The sequence below is a fragment of the Volvox carteri genome (genome assembly GCF_000143455.1).
Source record: "Volvox carteri f. nagariensis unplaced genomic scaffold VOLCAscaffold_27, whole genome shotgun sequence".
Classification (NCBI taxonomy): Eukaryota; Viridiplantae; Chlorophyta; class Chlorophyceae; order Chlamydomonadales; family Volvocaceae; genus Volvox; species Volvox carteri.
Genome location: NW_003307570.1, coordinates 751,050 through 764,104, shown reverse-complemented (window position 1 = coordinate 764,104; position 13,055 = coordinate 751,050). Strand labels below are relative to the sequence as shown.

The window sequence follows — 13,055 nt, the reverse complement described above, 5'->3', positions numbered from 1 at the left end:
GCGGTCGACTCTGAGGATCCCCACGGACGGAAGTAAGGTAGTTGACGAGCCGAGGAGGGGCGCCCCAAGTAGGGCCGGGGAAGGCAAGGAAAGCCTGCCCGGCACCGGACAGGCAAGGGGCGAGTCCTGCAGTAAGGTAGGCAACCGTAAGAGAGGGCCAGAGAAAAGGATGCGCAGAGAGAGGGGGCGCGCACCGGGTAGGCAGAAGACACAGTCGGATGAGGAGGATTCGCATAGACGAGGCGTAACAACGGCGAAGGAGGTCGCCGCTTCTGTGGAGAAGCAGAGGCTGGGTGGAGGCGAAGGTGAATGGCAAAGTAGCGACGAGCGAAGTTACCTGTGGCACGAGCCGAACTAGAGGCAACGCGGCGGAGTCTTGGGAACGAGGTAGAGAATATGAATGGTAGGTAAGAGAGTCGGCATGAGGCTGGAGGCTTACGTTTTCTGCTGTCGATGACTGCATTAGGTTATTTTCGTACTCTCTACTCGATTGCCGTGCGAGCGGCCCACCCGCCCTCCCACTAACAGCCAAATGGCTGATCGGAATTGTCTTTGAAGGGTTTGGGTACCGCGGGAGTGTGGTCGCAGACGCAATGGCCTTCCCCACAATAAGTTAGTAGTGAGTACGGATCACGCGATGACGTTTAAGCAATGGCGGACCTGGTCGACCAGATCGATCGACGTCGGCCTCGGGTAACCTTGCCTATGTACTTATTTGTTCATCAACTATATTCTTCTTTGTGCTGGAACAATCGGCGTTCCTTTGGGCCATGACCATGACTACCAATGGTCATGTTACATCGGAGCACCAATACAAGTGGCAAACACCCTAAGTAACCTAAATTTCACTTATGATAAATTCACCGGCTATATTCATGCTTCCCAATGTGCTTTCGGGGCTGCACGTCAAAAGTAACCTCGTCCAGACAACTGTCCCGTAGCTGCTGAGCCTTGGGCGCTACACGTCTCTGGACTGCCAAATGGCCGTAGGTAGAGAGCAAATCGTAAGGACAAATAATGCCTCCCTACACTTATATTTGATGGCAAACATGTTAACTAACCTCGTCATAACATTTCACACACTCAGCGCGCATATCTGTGCCTAATTATGACACTTTCAAGGTTGCACATTTACCAAGCTTCTAGCTGGCGAGTAACCTGTCCAGACAACTGCCCCGTAGCTACCGAGCCTGACGAGTTACACGTCTCCGGACTGCCATAGGGAATTGTAGTATTCTGGGCATATCACGGGATCTGGATTCGCTGATCGGTACTTTTCTGATGTCGTGACGCCACATGTCGACATAACATCCAACTCAGCGTACAACAACCGGTGGGATGGCCATGCCGCCCCCACTACACTATCTGCCTCATGAACATAATCTGTAGCTGGACTGCGCTATCTCTCAAACATGCTTAGAACATACCTTCCGCGAGATTGGAAGTATATATCCCGCCACCTTCCACCCTGTCCATGCCATATATGCGAGGTAGGATGGTGCTTATAGGCGATCTGGCAGCCCTTGAGTGTAGCAGCTGGCCGCCGAAAAGGCCTCTCGAGATGCTGCAGCTGGTGAAGCGCTTCACGCGTATTTGCAGTTACATACATGTGCCGTACTATGTACCTTCCACTACATTGAGCCCTCAGCTCGTATTGAGCAGTTTGCAGGTACCCCCACGATCATGTAGAACACACACACACATATAAGCACGTACACACTTAGCACTCAAGTTTCAGTTGGCCCCTGGTGTGCCTGTATGCATCCGTGCAGGACTGTGTCTACAATGTGACAACTGGCGAGTGCATACCCGATGCCTCTACAATTATAATCGCTGGAAAATCCACAACGTCCCTGGTGACCTTAGACCCCACCGTCCCACTACGTCTTCTGGTCATTATCCTGGATTACCCCCAATGTGGCTTCCCTGCCACTGTCACCGAGGATGATATCCGCACAATCTTCCTCGGTCCAAACCGCGACGGCAACGGGGGTGTGGCACAAAAATTCAGACAGTGCTCCTACAACAAGTTTGGACTCAATGTCACTGCGTTGAGGGTTGTCCGTGTGACTGATAATTGCACCACACCGATGTCAAGTATTTGTGCCTACTGGGCAATGCAGGAAAAAGCAGACCTAGCTGTCAAGCCCATCATCGGCCTTGAGGCGTTCGTATCATTTACCCACTACGCCTACGTGCTCCCACCGGCCTTGCGGGGAAATTGCGCTTGGGAAGGGTTGGCCATCATACCCATCGGCCATGTGATGTTTTTGCAAACTTCCGTCTACGGTCTGTATAGATGGGGAACCATCATGCAGGAGGCCCTCCACGACTACGGTAGGTAAACGTTTTAGTATAAGGGTAGGGAAATAATACGCAGGGAGGTTAGGGAAGGGAGGTTAGGGAAATAATTTCCTATATATGACAAGTGTAATATATGATAAACTTAAAAATGTAATAAGAAATTCTGGCTTCATAAAGTCTTCTCTGTCCATAACAATATTTTTTCTTCATATGTAGAAGGAAATATCCTACGTAGGTTGCACCTGCTGTATCGATCGGCATATTAATCAGTCAGTAGTGAGACTGCTGTATGTGGGGGACAGGGGGGCATATCTTCACCCATGGCCGCTACCCGGCAGACCCTGCCTTCCCCAGTGTTTCGGGGCACCCTCATCTAGTCACCCTAGCCAACTTCTCAATAGATCGCTCATGTTCCGCACCCACCACTGGCATCCAACGGAATCTGCCGGATCGATGGTGGCCCAACTCCGGAATGGATCCATTCCTGATCAGTTCACAGGTTAACTTTACCCGTAATTACACCAGTCATTGACTAAAGAAATTTTACCAGCGTTTTTTTTAAGTAATATATTCCTTAAAAGGAATAAACATGCCATTTTGGCCTTCGGAAAAAAGGAATGAATTGAGGCCGATCCGTACATTTTCATTCCTCCAGCCAAAAACGTCCATCGCTGCCAGATTGCTCCGTAATGTGCAGAACTTGGTATTTTCAATCATAGAATAGATATGAGGGGCCGTAAGAATGTGAAGCCCGTGGGTCAACGCGGCATAGCAGAATGTATGACTGGTCCTCACAGTGATGGCAGTGCTGTTGTCGGTAATGCATCGTCAATGGTGTTGCTGCCAGCGGCGAAGAGTGCGCACATGAACGAAAACGCGCCAACTCAGTGCGTGACTCTTGGTCTATGAGGGGAGTTGTAAGTTATTGGGGGGGGGTCTGCCGGGGGGGGGAGNCCGCCCAGCGCCTCACACTTAAGGAATAAATTACGACGACCCTAGCAACTTTGTTACTTAGGTTGGAATAAATTGAATGATAAAATCATTGCATTTTACCCTCCACCATCTGTTGATAGCTTTATCTTGGCGGGTCTTGATCCTGGGATCTCCTAGGGGCATCAGTGTGTGCCATACCAGTAATACCTAACCAATGTACGTATGCTACACGTTTGTCCTAGCCATGCATTACATTATGGCGTTTATATTCCTACTATTCTTAGTCTCATATGCATGCGCCTTTCAGAGTATTATCTCTGCGGATTTTGTTTATGATGTTCAGCCATATATGGCTGAACATGTATATATACACATCAAACCAGCGTGCAGCCCGCCTGCTGCTGAATAGTGGGATTCTTTGCTGTTAACGGCCACCCCTACAAACGCGGAGGGAGGTTAAGAAACGTAGGAGAATGCTTAAGAACGATAAGAACGTCTGAAGAACACGGAGGCGGGTGTGCATTCTTAAACATTCTTACACTGGGATTAAGCGGTTTTATGTAAGTATGTCATATAAGTATGCATTAAGAAAGCATCAGCCATAGAAACATTCTGTAATGAATGCCTGATGGAGCTCTTATAGTTCCCGGATAGGTAATATATCACAGTGATTGCGAAACAGTGAACATACCATGAAATTTCATGAAAACCATCAACATGTGTCTGGGTCTAATAATGCGAGACCTGTTAGATGGATTAGCGAGTTCATAGATATCTATGGCTACATCGATGGCTACATTGATGTAGCCAATAATTAAATCCCCTATCAATCACCATGCATATCTAGTTGGCCGCACTGCATATACATCAGTGTGGAGGGTGTCAGATTGGCGGCCCATCCTTGCATTCTGGGGGAGTCTTGGCAGGATGCGTGATCATGTATCCTGTCAGTTGGATACATCCTACACCCCCTTTTCATATCCTCAAGCCGATGCTTGCAAACATCCCACACCCTGGTGACTGCATCCCCTCATCCTCTGCCATCCTCATCCTTGGTGGGTTGGTGTTGACTCTTCCTGGGTCCACATTTGTATCCTTCTCCTTCCCATCCGTATCCTGTGCTCGACCCTCCACTGCATCCTGACTGAGTATTCTGCCACCAAGGAGACGCTTGGTGGTTCATGATTAGCCAGGTGCTACTGTCAACTAAGGCTTTGGTAAATTCGGTCTCGAGCACTTAAGGGACACCCAATTGGGTGTCCCTTGCAAGGGACACGGAAGGGATACCGTAAGGGATGAGCTTCCTCCCCTTTGGGGAGAACCTTCGGTGTCAAAGGGGTGGCACTGGAGGATACCCTCCTGTACCACCTTGCCACTGGAGGGTGCCCTCCTGTACCACCTTGCCACCGGAGGATACCCTCCTGTACCACCCTGCCACCGAAGAGTACCCTCCTGTACCACCTTGCCACCGGAGGGTACCCTCCTGTACCACCCTGCCACCGGAGAGTACCCTCCTGTACCACCTTGCCACCGGAGGGTACCCTCCTGTACCACCCTGCCACCGGAGGGTACCCTCCTGTAACACCTTGCCACCGGAGGGTACCTTCCTGTACCACCCTGCCACCGGAGAGTACCCTCCTGTACCACCTTGCCACCGGAGGGTACCCTCCTGTACCACCTTGCCACCGGAGGGTACCCTCCTGTACCACCCTGCCACCGGAGGGTACCCTCCTGTAACACCTTGCCACCGGAGGGTACCTTCCTGTACCACCCTGCCACCGGAGGGTACCCTCCTGTCAGCACATGTTTGTAGCCTGCCTGGTGAGTGTGTGTAATGGCTCGCAGCCCTCCACATGCATGAAGGAAAAAGTATTTTGATAGCACTCACAGAGCTGCCTTGTTGGAGGGGTGGGGCAGGGTGTGCACCCTGCAGGGAGCTATGTCCTGGGCCATGTAGCAAGCTTAGGATTTTAGGGTTTTAGTGGAGCCACATGAACACAGGGTGGCAGCCTTAGCACTAATTAATACTCATCCCTTCATTCATAATTGGCTGGCCTTGCCTGCCGACCAAAGGGGCATGCCACTCAACTTCAAGAACCACATCATAGCCTGGATGAATGGGTGATTTGTAATGAAAGATGTCCATGATTTCCCCACCCACATTTCTGAACTGGAAGGGCATTGCCTGGTGAAGAGAATCTTTTTTTGCATTCATTTAAAGGTGAAGCTGCACAAGATGGCAGTTGCTCGTAGCGAACCCAATGGGCTGGGGCCCCAGGCCCCACCAACAGTATCCTAGCACGGCAGGACCGTAGTAGGGAATCTCCTGCAGGTAGGCCGAGATGTAAGCTACCCGGGCGGGGTGCTATGGCCAGGCACTTAAGTATCACGACTACTTGGTGTTTAGAGTTCAAGACTTTGCTGCCGCCGTCTCAGATTGTTTCGTACCTGTTTATGTACGCTAGTGCTTGTCGCTGGGTTGGACTTCTTCCTGCCTCAGCGAGGACTCTAAATTCCACGCTTCCGTTAGCCCCGACTGTGACAGTTTCAGTTAGCCCCGAACTCTTCTGGTGGGGGCTTATAGAAAACACATGAGTCTGCCAGGCTCTCCATGGCAAGCAAGGATGCTTCCATTTGGATTCAGCTAAACATGGCAGTGGCCTCGGGGCGCCTCTTGTTTTTCATGCAGCTGCAGCAGCCAGGGATGGTGTTGGGCAGTGGGCTGCAGCAGGTATGTGGCCATGTCAGGCTGCACACCAGGGGCCAGGTCTGATAGCTGAGTTGCTGAACAGGTGTTGAGTTGTTTGTCGTACACGCACAAATGTTAGGGTACGGCACTTGGTGCATACCGCACATGTTTATAGCAAGATAGTAAAGAGGCGCCTTGTGATGCTTTTAAGCATCGTGTGATGAGTTTTCTTGTAGAATAGGTTCAGTGATAGCTATTAGCTCGAATAATCCAAAGTCGAAAGTTCGAATACAGCATAGGTTAGGTTGTAAATTAATTCCTACCAAGGTCATTCCCTGAAGCTTCTGCGGATGCCTGAGGAATGTGCACTCATGAGGATAAGTACAGGTGCGAAAGCAGGGGTCAGTGAATGTATCTAAAGACGATGGTATTTTCATTACGACCACCCCTTAACATTCCCACATTTTTAAGGCTTAAGAATGTAAGCAGCAAAAAGAATTTCCTGAGAATAAGACTTAAGAATGAGTGCCATACTTAGCAAACCTATGGTAAGAATGGTTAAAACCGGCCAAAGAGCAGCTAAGTATGTTTTAGGCAAAGAATCAATAAGTTGGCCTAAGAACGTATAAGAACACCCCAAAGAATGGAAGAGAATACATAAGACTGCATATGCTGCACAGTGGCAACGGTGGTGAGTACGTCGCCAAGCAACTGGAGCAGTGGCTGCACCAGCACGGCACTGCACACACCCACTCGGCGCCGTACACCCCAGAGCAGAACGGAGCGGTGGAGCAACTCAACCACACGCTCCTCGACCGTGTTCGGGCGATGCTGCATGACGCAGTACTCCCGATCAGCTACTGGCTGGAGGCTGCACACTACACCAACCTCCTGCACAATGCAGCCCCCTCTCAGGGCCAGGAGGCCACACCGTGGGCAGCTTATCACGGCATCCCCCCCGACGTCAGCCACCTTCACACCTTCCGCTGCCTGGCCTACATCTGCATCCCAGCCAGCCAGCAGGACAAACTCGGTCCTCATGCAAAGGGGGAACCTACCGCCCACCGGAGCATGGCACGGCCACCCACCGTGTCCATGTAGAGGGCATGGTGACTGTGAGCAGCGATGTCACCTTCGATGATGACCGNCGCAGCCTGGTTCACAACGGGCGGGCACCCGCTTTGGCACTAGCCCCGCCTGCCCCTGCGGCAGTGACCCCATCGGCGGCTCTACACCACCCGCCATGCTGCCGACCCCAGCGGCTGCCCCACCCCTGGCGACCCCAACACCACCCCTTCCACCCCAACACCTGCAGTCAACGGCAGTCCCTGCACACGCCGCTGGCCCCGGTCAGTGACGGCCCGCCCCCCTGACAGCAGCAGCAGCGGCAGCGGTGGAGAGTCGGGAAGTTGCAACAACTAGCAATGTGTGGGCAATTTGCACTGTACGACCAATGCAAGAAAACAAACCGTTCCAATCATTGGAAAAGGCACACAGCCCACATGCTTGCTAATGCCTGCCGATAAAAACTTTCGCCTAAAACGTTCCAAGAACAAGGGGCAGGAGAGGGGGGAAAGTCCGGGGAAGTGGGGCGGCAGCCCCACGACCCCGCACATCCCCCCCAAGACCACCTGGCCACCGACATGCAATCATGATAGGAATGAGCGGGAGCCAAGGGAAACATTTAAAAGCATCATTCAATTTTATCAATTTGGCTGGGCTAAGAACGAGTTAAGAACGTTCTTAACCCCCCTCCGCGTTTGTAGGGCACTGTAGCAGCTGGTACACAGTACAGCTCTACAAATACGCGCGTAGCTCAATTACCAGCGTCTCGAGAGGCCTTTTCAGCGGCCAGCTGATACATTTGGTATCGAGACCTAATGAAATCTTATACTCTGAAGTCGTCGGTTCAACCCCCACTAATCACGCTTGAGTGGAAAGTCGGGTTTGGCGGCTTAGTGAGCGATTATCGCTAAATAAAAAATCTGTAGCTGAACCGACTGGTCTGTCTCTGTTCCTGAAAAACCTGACGGCTAGGCACATGAAGGGAACCATGACGTGACGTGGGCTTGAACACCCTACTGCCCGAGGGTAGGCGAAGGTTGGCACAGGCTGGTGGTATACGAGGCTCTAAGGTTCTACAGCCGCCGTACTACAGCCGCCGCCGTACTTTAAGGTATTGTTGTATGATGTGCGAAACAGGGGGGTATGTCTTTGCCCGTGGCAGCTACCCTGTGAAACCCTGCCTTCCCCGGTATTTCGGGGCACCCTCATCCAGTCACCAGTGCTTAGTATAATTTTGAAGCTCTTGATAAATGATAACTTCATATTTGTTTGGAGGACTTGGTATTCAGTACTTAGCGCTTCATGTGCAGCTAGCTGATACAGATCAGCGCTTATCTGTAACATGGTGCTAAGTGATCTACTAAGCGGCCTCTTAAGCGTATTACCAGGTAGCTATGAAGGACATATGAAGTGGGTAGCACTAAGATGATATCAAGGTATTAAAGTGGTGGCGTTCCACGAGTGATATATGTCCATATACTTACATGGGAATGGCTTATTCATGAATAAGCCGTAAGGGTATGATGCATACCTTACATGCATACCGTGCGCCTCAAGCAGGCCAGGACTGGTAATGGTAGCATTTATACAACAATGGATTAGGCACTACTGGTAACGCGCGACCATTTCCCCCGGGAGATCCTGGGATCGAGATCTGTCAGGGACGAAAATTCTTCCAATGATAGAAGGTACTGCGACCCTAGTTGATGGACGGTGTAGAACGGGGTAAAGTTAACCTGCAAGCCGGCCAGGAATGGAGTTGGGCCGCTGTCGACCTGGCAGATTCCGTTGGATACTGGTGGTGGGTGCGGAACCTGAGCGATCCACTGAGAAGTTGGAGTACCAAGTATTTTGAAGTAAACAGATACACAGTACACATGTAAGAAGTACCCCTACGAACACGGAGGCGGTTTAAGAACGTTCTTAAGTTGTTCTTAGCTCAGCCAAATTGATAAAATTGGATAACTATTAGAATGTTCTTTGACCGTTCTAAGAACGTTCTTAAGAACGGCTGAGACTGACTTAAGAACGTTCTTAACGAACGCACGTTCTAACGGCTTTGCCAATTTTTGGGCAGGGCCCCAGCGTGAAGCGCCCAGGGGACCCCCGCCCTGTAGGATTGCTCATGTCCGTGTGACCATGTGTGTGTGTCTGTGTATCTGTGTGTGTGTGTGTGTGCTTTTCTGTGTGTGTGTCTGTGTGTCTCGGACCAAACGTAATATCTCGCCCGGCTGAAACGCATTACTGGTAATATATTGCATTCTCTATTGCAAGGTATCTCGCCTGTATACTCATACGACTTTTCTTGGCTATGTAGCCAAGAAAAGTCGTATGAGTACAAACAACTTTGGCTGCCTCCATTGACCGAGGTCAAAGTCACATCAACGCCTCTTGGGCTAAATTAAATCTCAAAAGGTACCGTGTATCTCATACCGTGAATTCTGAGATGACAGCGTATGATAACTCGAACACCCAGCTTGTGTTACCGTTTGCCCGCATGGGCATTCCTATTTGCTACCAGCAGGCCGACAAAATTGCTTTCATTTCTCTATGAAGTACTCGTTTGTACAATTACTTTGGCCAATGCTCGGGGCTCAGTGTGTCGGCTTCCTGCCTCCCGTGCTCTGACAAGCATAGCTCCCACAGCATCCGCGCTGCTGCAACAAGCACAGCTCCCGCCACGTTGACACTACCCATCAATTGTCACACGTGGCGCCCTAGCTACCGGCCTGTACGGATGCAGGGGGCCCCGCCCTTTTTCCCGCTTCGAGGAAGCCGACACCCGACTTGTTGGCTGGAGGAATGAGCTTGTTCGGTCGGAACATTATTTATTCCTAATTTCCAGTACCACGGACAATTTTTTATTGCGAATTCAGAATTTATTCCGCAAAGAAAAAATCGCTGGTGGTCATGTGGCCATGTGGCCATGTGGATGTATGGCTGTGTGGCTATGTGGCCATGTGGCCATGTGGCCATGTGGCCATGTGGCCATGTGGCCATGTGGCCATGTGGACGTGTGGCCATGTGGCCATGTGGATGTATGGCTGTGTGTCCATGTTGCCTTTTCAGCGGCCAGCTACTGCACTCTCATAATGATTAAGATGTCTCCCGGAAACGGTCCAGTGGCTCTCAGATCCTGCTTCGACCCTAAATTGCGACCAGAATGTCAACGTAAATTCGTCTTCCTTTTTGTCCATATGCATAGCTATCCTGCGTGCTATTCCCCGTAATGGGTTCAGCCGTGAAATGTTCCAGCAGCACGATGACACACTTGCTGATCTGGTTTTAGAGCCGCTCATGAGTGTGTGTTAGGAAAGAGCCCGGGTTCCCTAGCGCCGTGTTGATTGTTGCATTTCACCATCGTGCTGCATGTGTATTGACCACCATACCAACTCATCATAGGGTAGGGCGACCACCGGCATCCTAATGGACAGCGTTTGTTTGCAGCATCGGCCCCTGCCTGCCCACCTTCATACTAGGAACTATTAGTCCCTCAGGGACTACTAGTATGGAAGGCTTCCATACATGGTTAGGCACTACTGGTAGGGCACACACCATTTCCCCCGGGAGATCCCGTGATTGAGACCTGTCAGGGTCGAAAATCCTTCCGATGGTGGAAGGTAACATGCCCGTAGTCGGTGGACGGTGGATGGATAAAGTTGGCTTTCGAGCTGACCAGGGATGGAGTTGAGCCGCTGTCGATACGGCAGATTCCGTTGGATGCTGTAGTAGCTGGCAGCTGAAAAGGCCTCTTGAGATGCTGGTGGTTGCGCTACGCGCGTAGTTGTAGAGCCGTACTGTGTACCAGCTACTACAGATGCCGGTGGTGAGTGTGGAACCTGAGCGATTCACGGAGAAACTGACTAGGGTGACTAGATGAGGGTGCCTTGGTAGCGGCCATGGATGAAGATATGCCCCTGCCCCACATATCATACTTGCATGCATTACTTAAACCCTGCACCCGTGCACATCTACATTAATGTACGCAGGGCTGTTTCATTCATGGCGTAACAACATGGAGTACGAGGACTACTCAACTGCCATGGGCCATGGCAATGCCTGCCCCAGCGCTGCAGAGATATCTCGCATGGGCTGGGCCACCCCTGCGACCGCGGGCGACCAGCTTGACAAGGATGAGCTGTCTCCAGCAGGATCGCCCCGGACCTTTTACCTGCCAGCCACTTCCCTCACCGGCAACTACAGCTTCTTGCGTGTGCTGCCAAACTGGCTAAATGACACATACAACAGTCCAAACGGTAAAAACCTGTATATTGCCTTTCGCGTTGCAAAGAATGGTGACGAGGCTCTGGAAGCTGAGTTTGCATCCAAGATAAACGTGCATGAAGTCAACGCTACAATGGTAAGTCTAAGCATGGTTACTGCACTCTGGGAACCGATTCCCGGGATTCCCTTCATTTTGCGTTCGTTTCGTGCTCATTTCGGAATGGAGGGCTGAGGGGCCTTCAGAACATACCGAAGAAGTTCGGCTTAAATGCATTTCAACAATCTCTGGCATGGCGATATTATGGTCTAATATCGCCATGCCATTGTTTTAATTACTTATGACTGTATGCATTCTCCCAACGTGAATTTATATATAATTAATACAGCTGTATGCGTGTGTGTATGCATGTGTGTGTGTTTGTGTACAGCAACGTCTGTAGAACTTGTATCGTCTATAGATGATGTGTACCAGCTACTATAGGCCGGCCTGTACATTCTCATTCCTCCAGCCAAAAACGTCCATTGCTGCCAGATTGCTCGGTAGTGTGCAGAACTTAGTATTTGCAATCATAGATTAGATATGAGGGGCCATGGACGGCCATGTATATAAGAAGGTCATGCCCGTGAGTCAACACTGCATAGCAGCATTTATGACCGGTCCTCACATAGCCAAATACGCACAAGGAAATGACTCAAAACGTCGAACAGGCACCAAAACAGCAAGATAAGCCTGGAATTTTTCCTGATAAGGGTGTTCAGGATGGCAGTGCTGTTGTCGGTAACACATCGGCAACGGTGTTGCTGCCAGCGGTGACCGATGACATGGGTGCCATTACCCCTGCCCTCCATGGCGGGTGTGATCAGCATAAGCCCAAGCTATCGCCCAATCAGCTCGACAGCAAGAACAGTGCATGCGGTGAGGCCAGCAATCCATTCCATGCGCCACCCGAGTGCTCACCGTGCCACGCGGGCTCAGATGCAGCACGTCTGCAAGACTCCCACCAAGACCAGACAGCGCAAGTCACCTAGACAGCCAAAGCGAACCCAAAGGGAAGGCTCAGAAACCCGCGACCATGGGTGACTTTGCCAATAAGCTTCTCAATTGACGAAAGCCCCCAGGCCTTCACTAGAAGGCCCACCAGGAAAAATTGACAGGAACTTGCAGGTTGTAACTAGATGAGGCCTGAGCCATGGATGCAATACATATCAATGCTTGGACCATATTGTTTGTACGCAGGACAATGGCTACCCAAAAGATATGTACAAGTTCACGGACCGCAAAATTCAGTTCATTGGAGCGACAGAGTCCATGTCCCAGATGGTATTAGATGCTTATAAGTTGATTGTATACGGTGGAGCCACTATTAATACGGACACCATGAGGGTGCATCTCTGCCGCTATGTGACCTCACCGGTGGAGTGTCCCGCCCTCAGAATGCTGGAAGACATCGGCGTGAAAATAAGCCCACCATTCATCACACCGCCACCAAGCCAACGTCCCCTGAGCCCGTCACCACCAAGCCCACTGCCGCCAAGCCCAATACCCACGAGCCCACCGCCGCCACCAAGCCCACCGCCGCCACCAAGCTTTCGACCCCCCCGTTCATCGCCACCAAGCCCACGACCCCCCCGTCCACAGCCTGGTGAGCTTACTAGCACCCCCAACCATGTAACACACACACATACATACATACACGTACATACATACATACATACATCCAGGCAGGCGGCTGGCAGAGGTTAAGGCCTGACTTCTGCTCCCAGTCGACCCAGTCGACCCGGGTTCAAATCCGCCTGCCGGCTCCTCGGGTGTTTGAGGAGTGATGAAATGGGAGGTGGC

General features: G+C 51.1%; 1 protein-coding gene across 1 annotated transcript; it reads left to right on the top strand.

Moving 5' to 3' along the window:
- Window positions 1-1,883: 1,883 nt before the first annotated feature.
- VOLCADRAFT_61972 (uncharacterized protein) lies at window positions 1,884-12,959 on the top strand (the record flags this gene model as incomplete). The annotated part of the gene is made up of 3 exons (XM_002952059.1): window positions 1,884-2,337; window positions 10,981-11,351; window positions 12,453-12,959. Coding segments are annotated over 3 exons (1,332 nt in total), but the record flags the coding sequence as incomplete, so codon positions are not given.
- Between the last annotated feature and the right edge of the window lie 96 nt (window positions 12,960-13,055).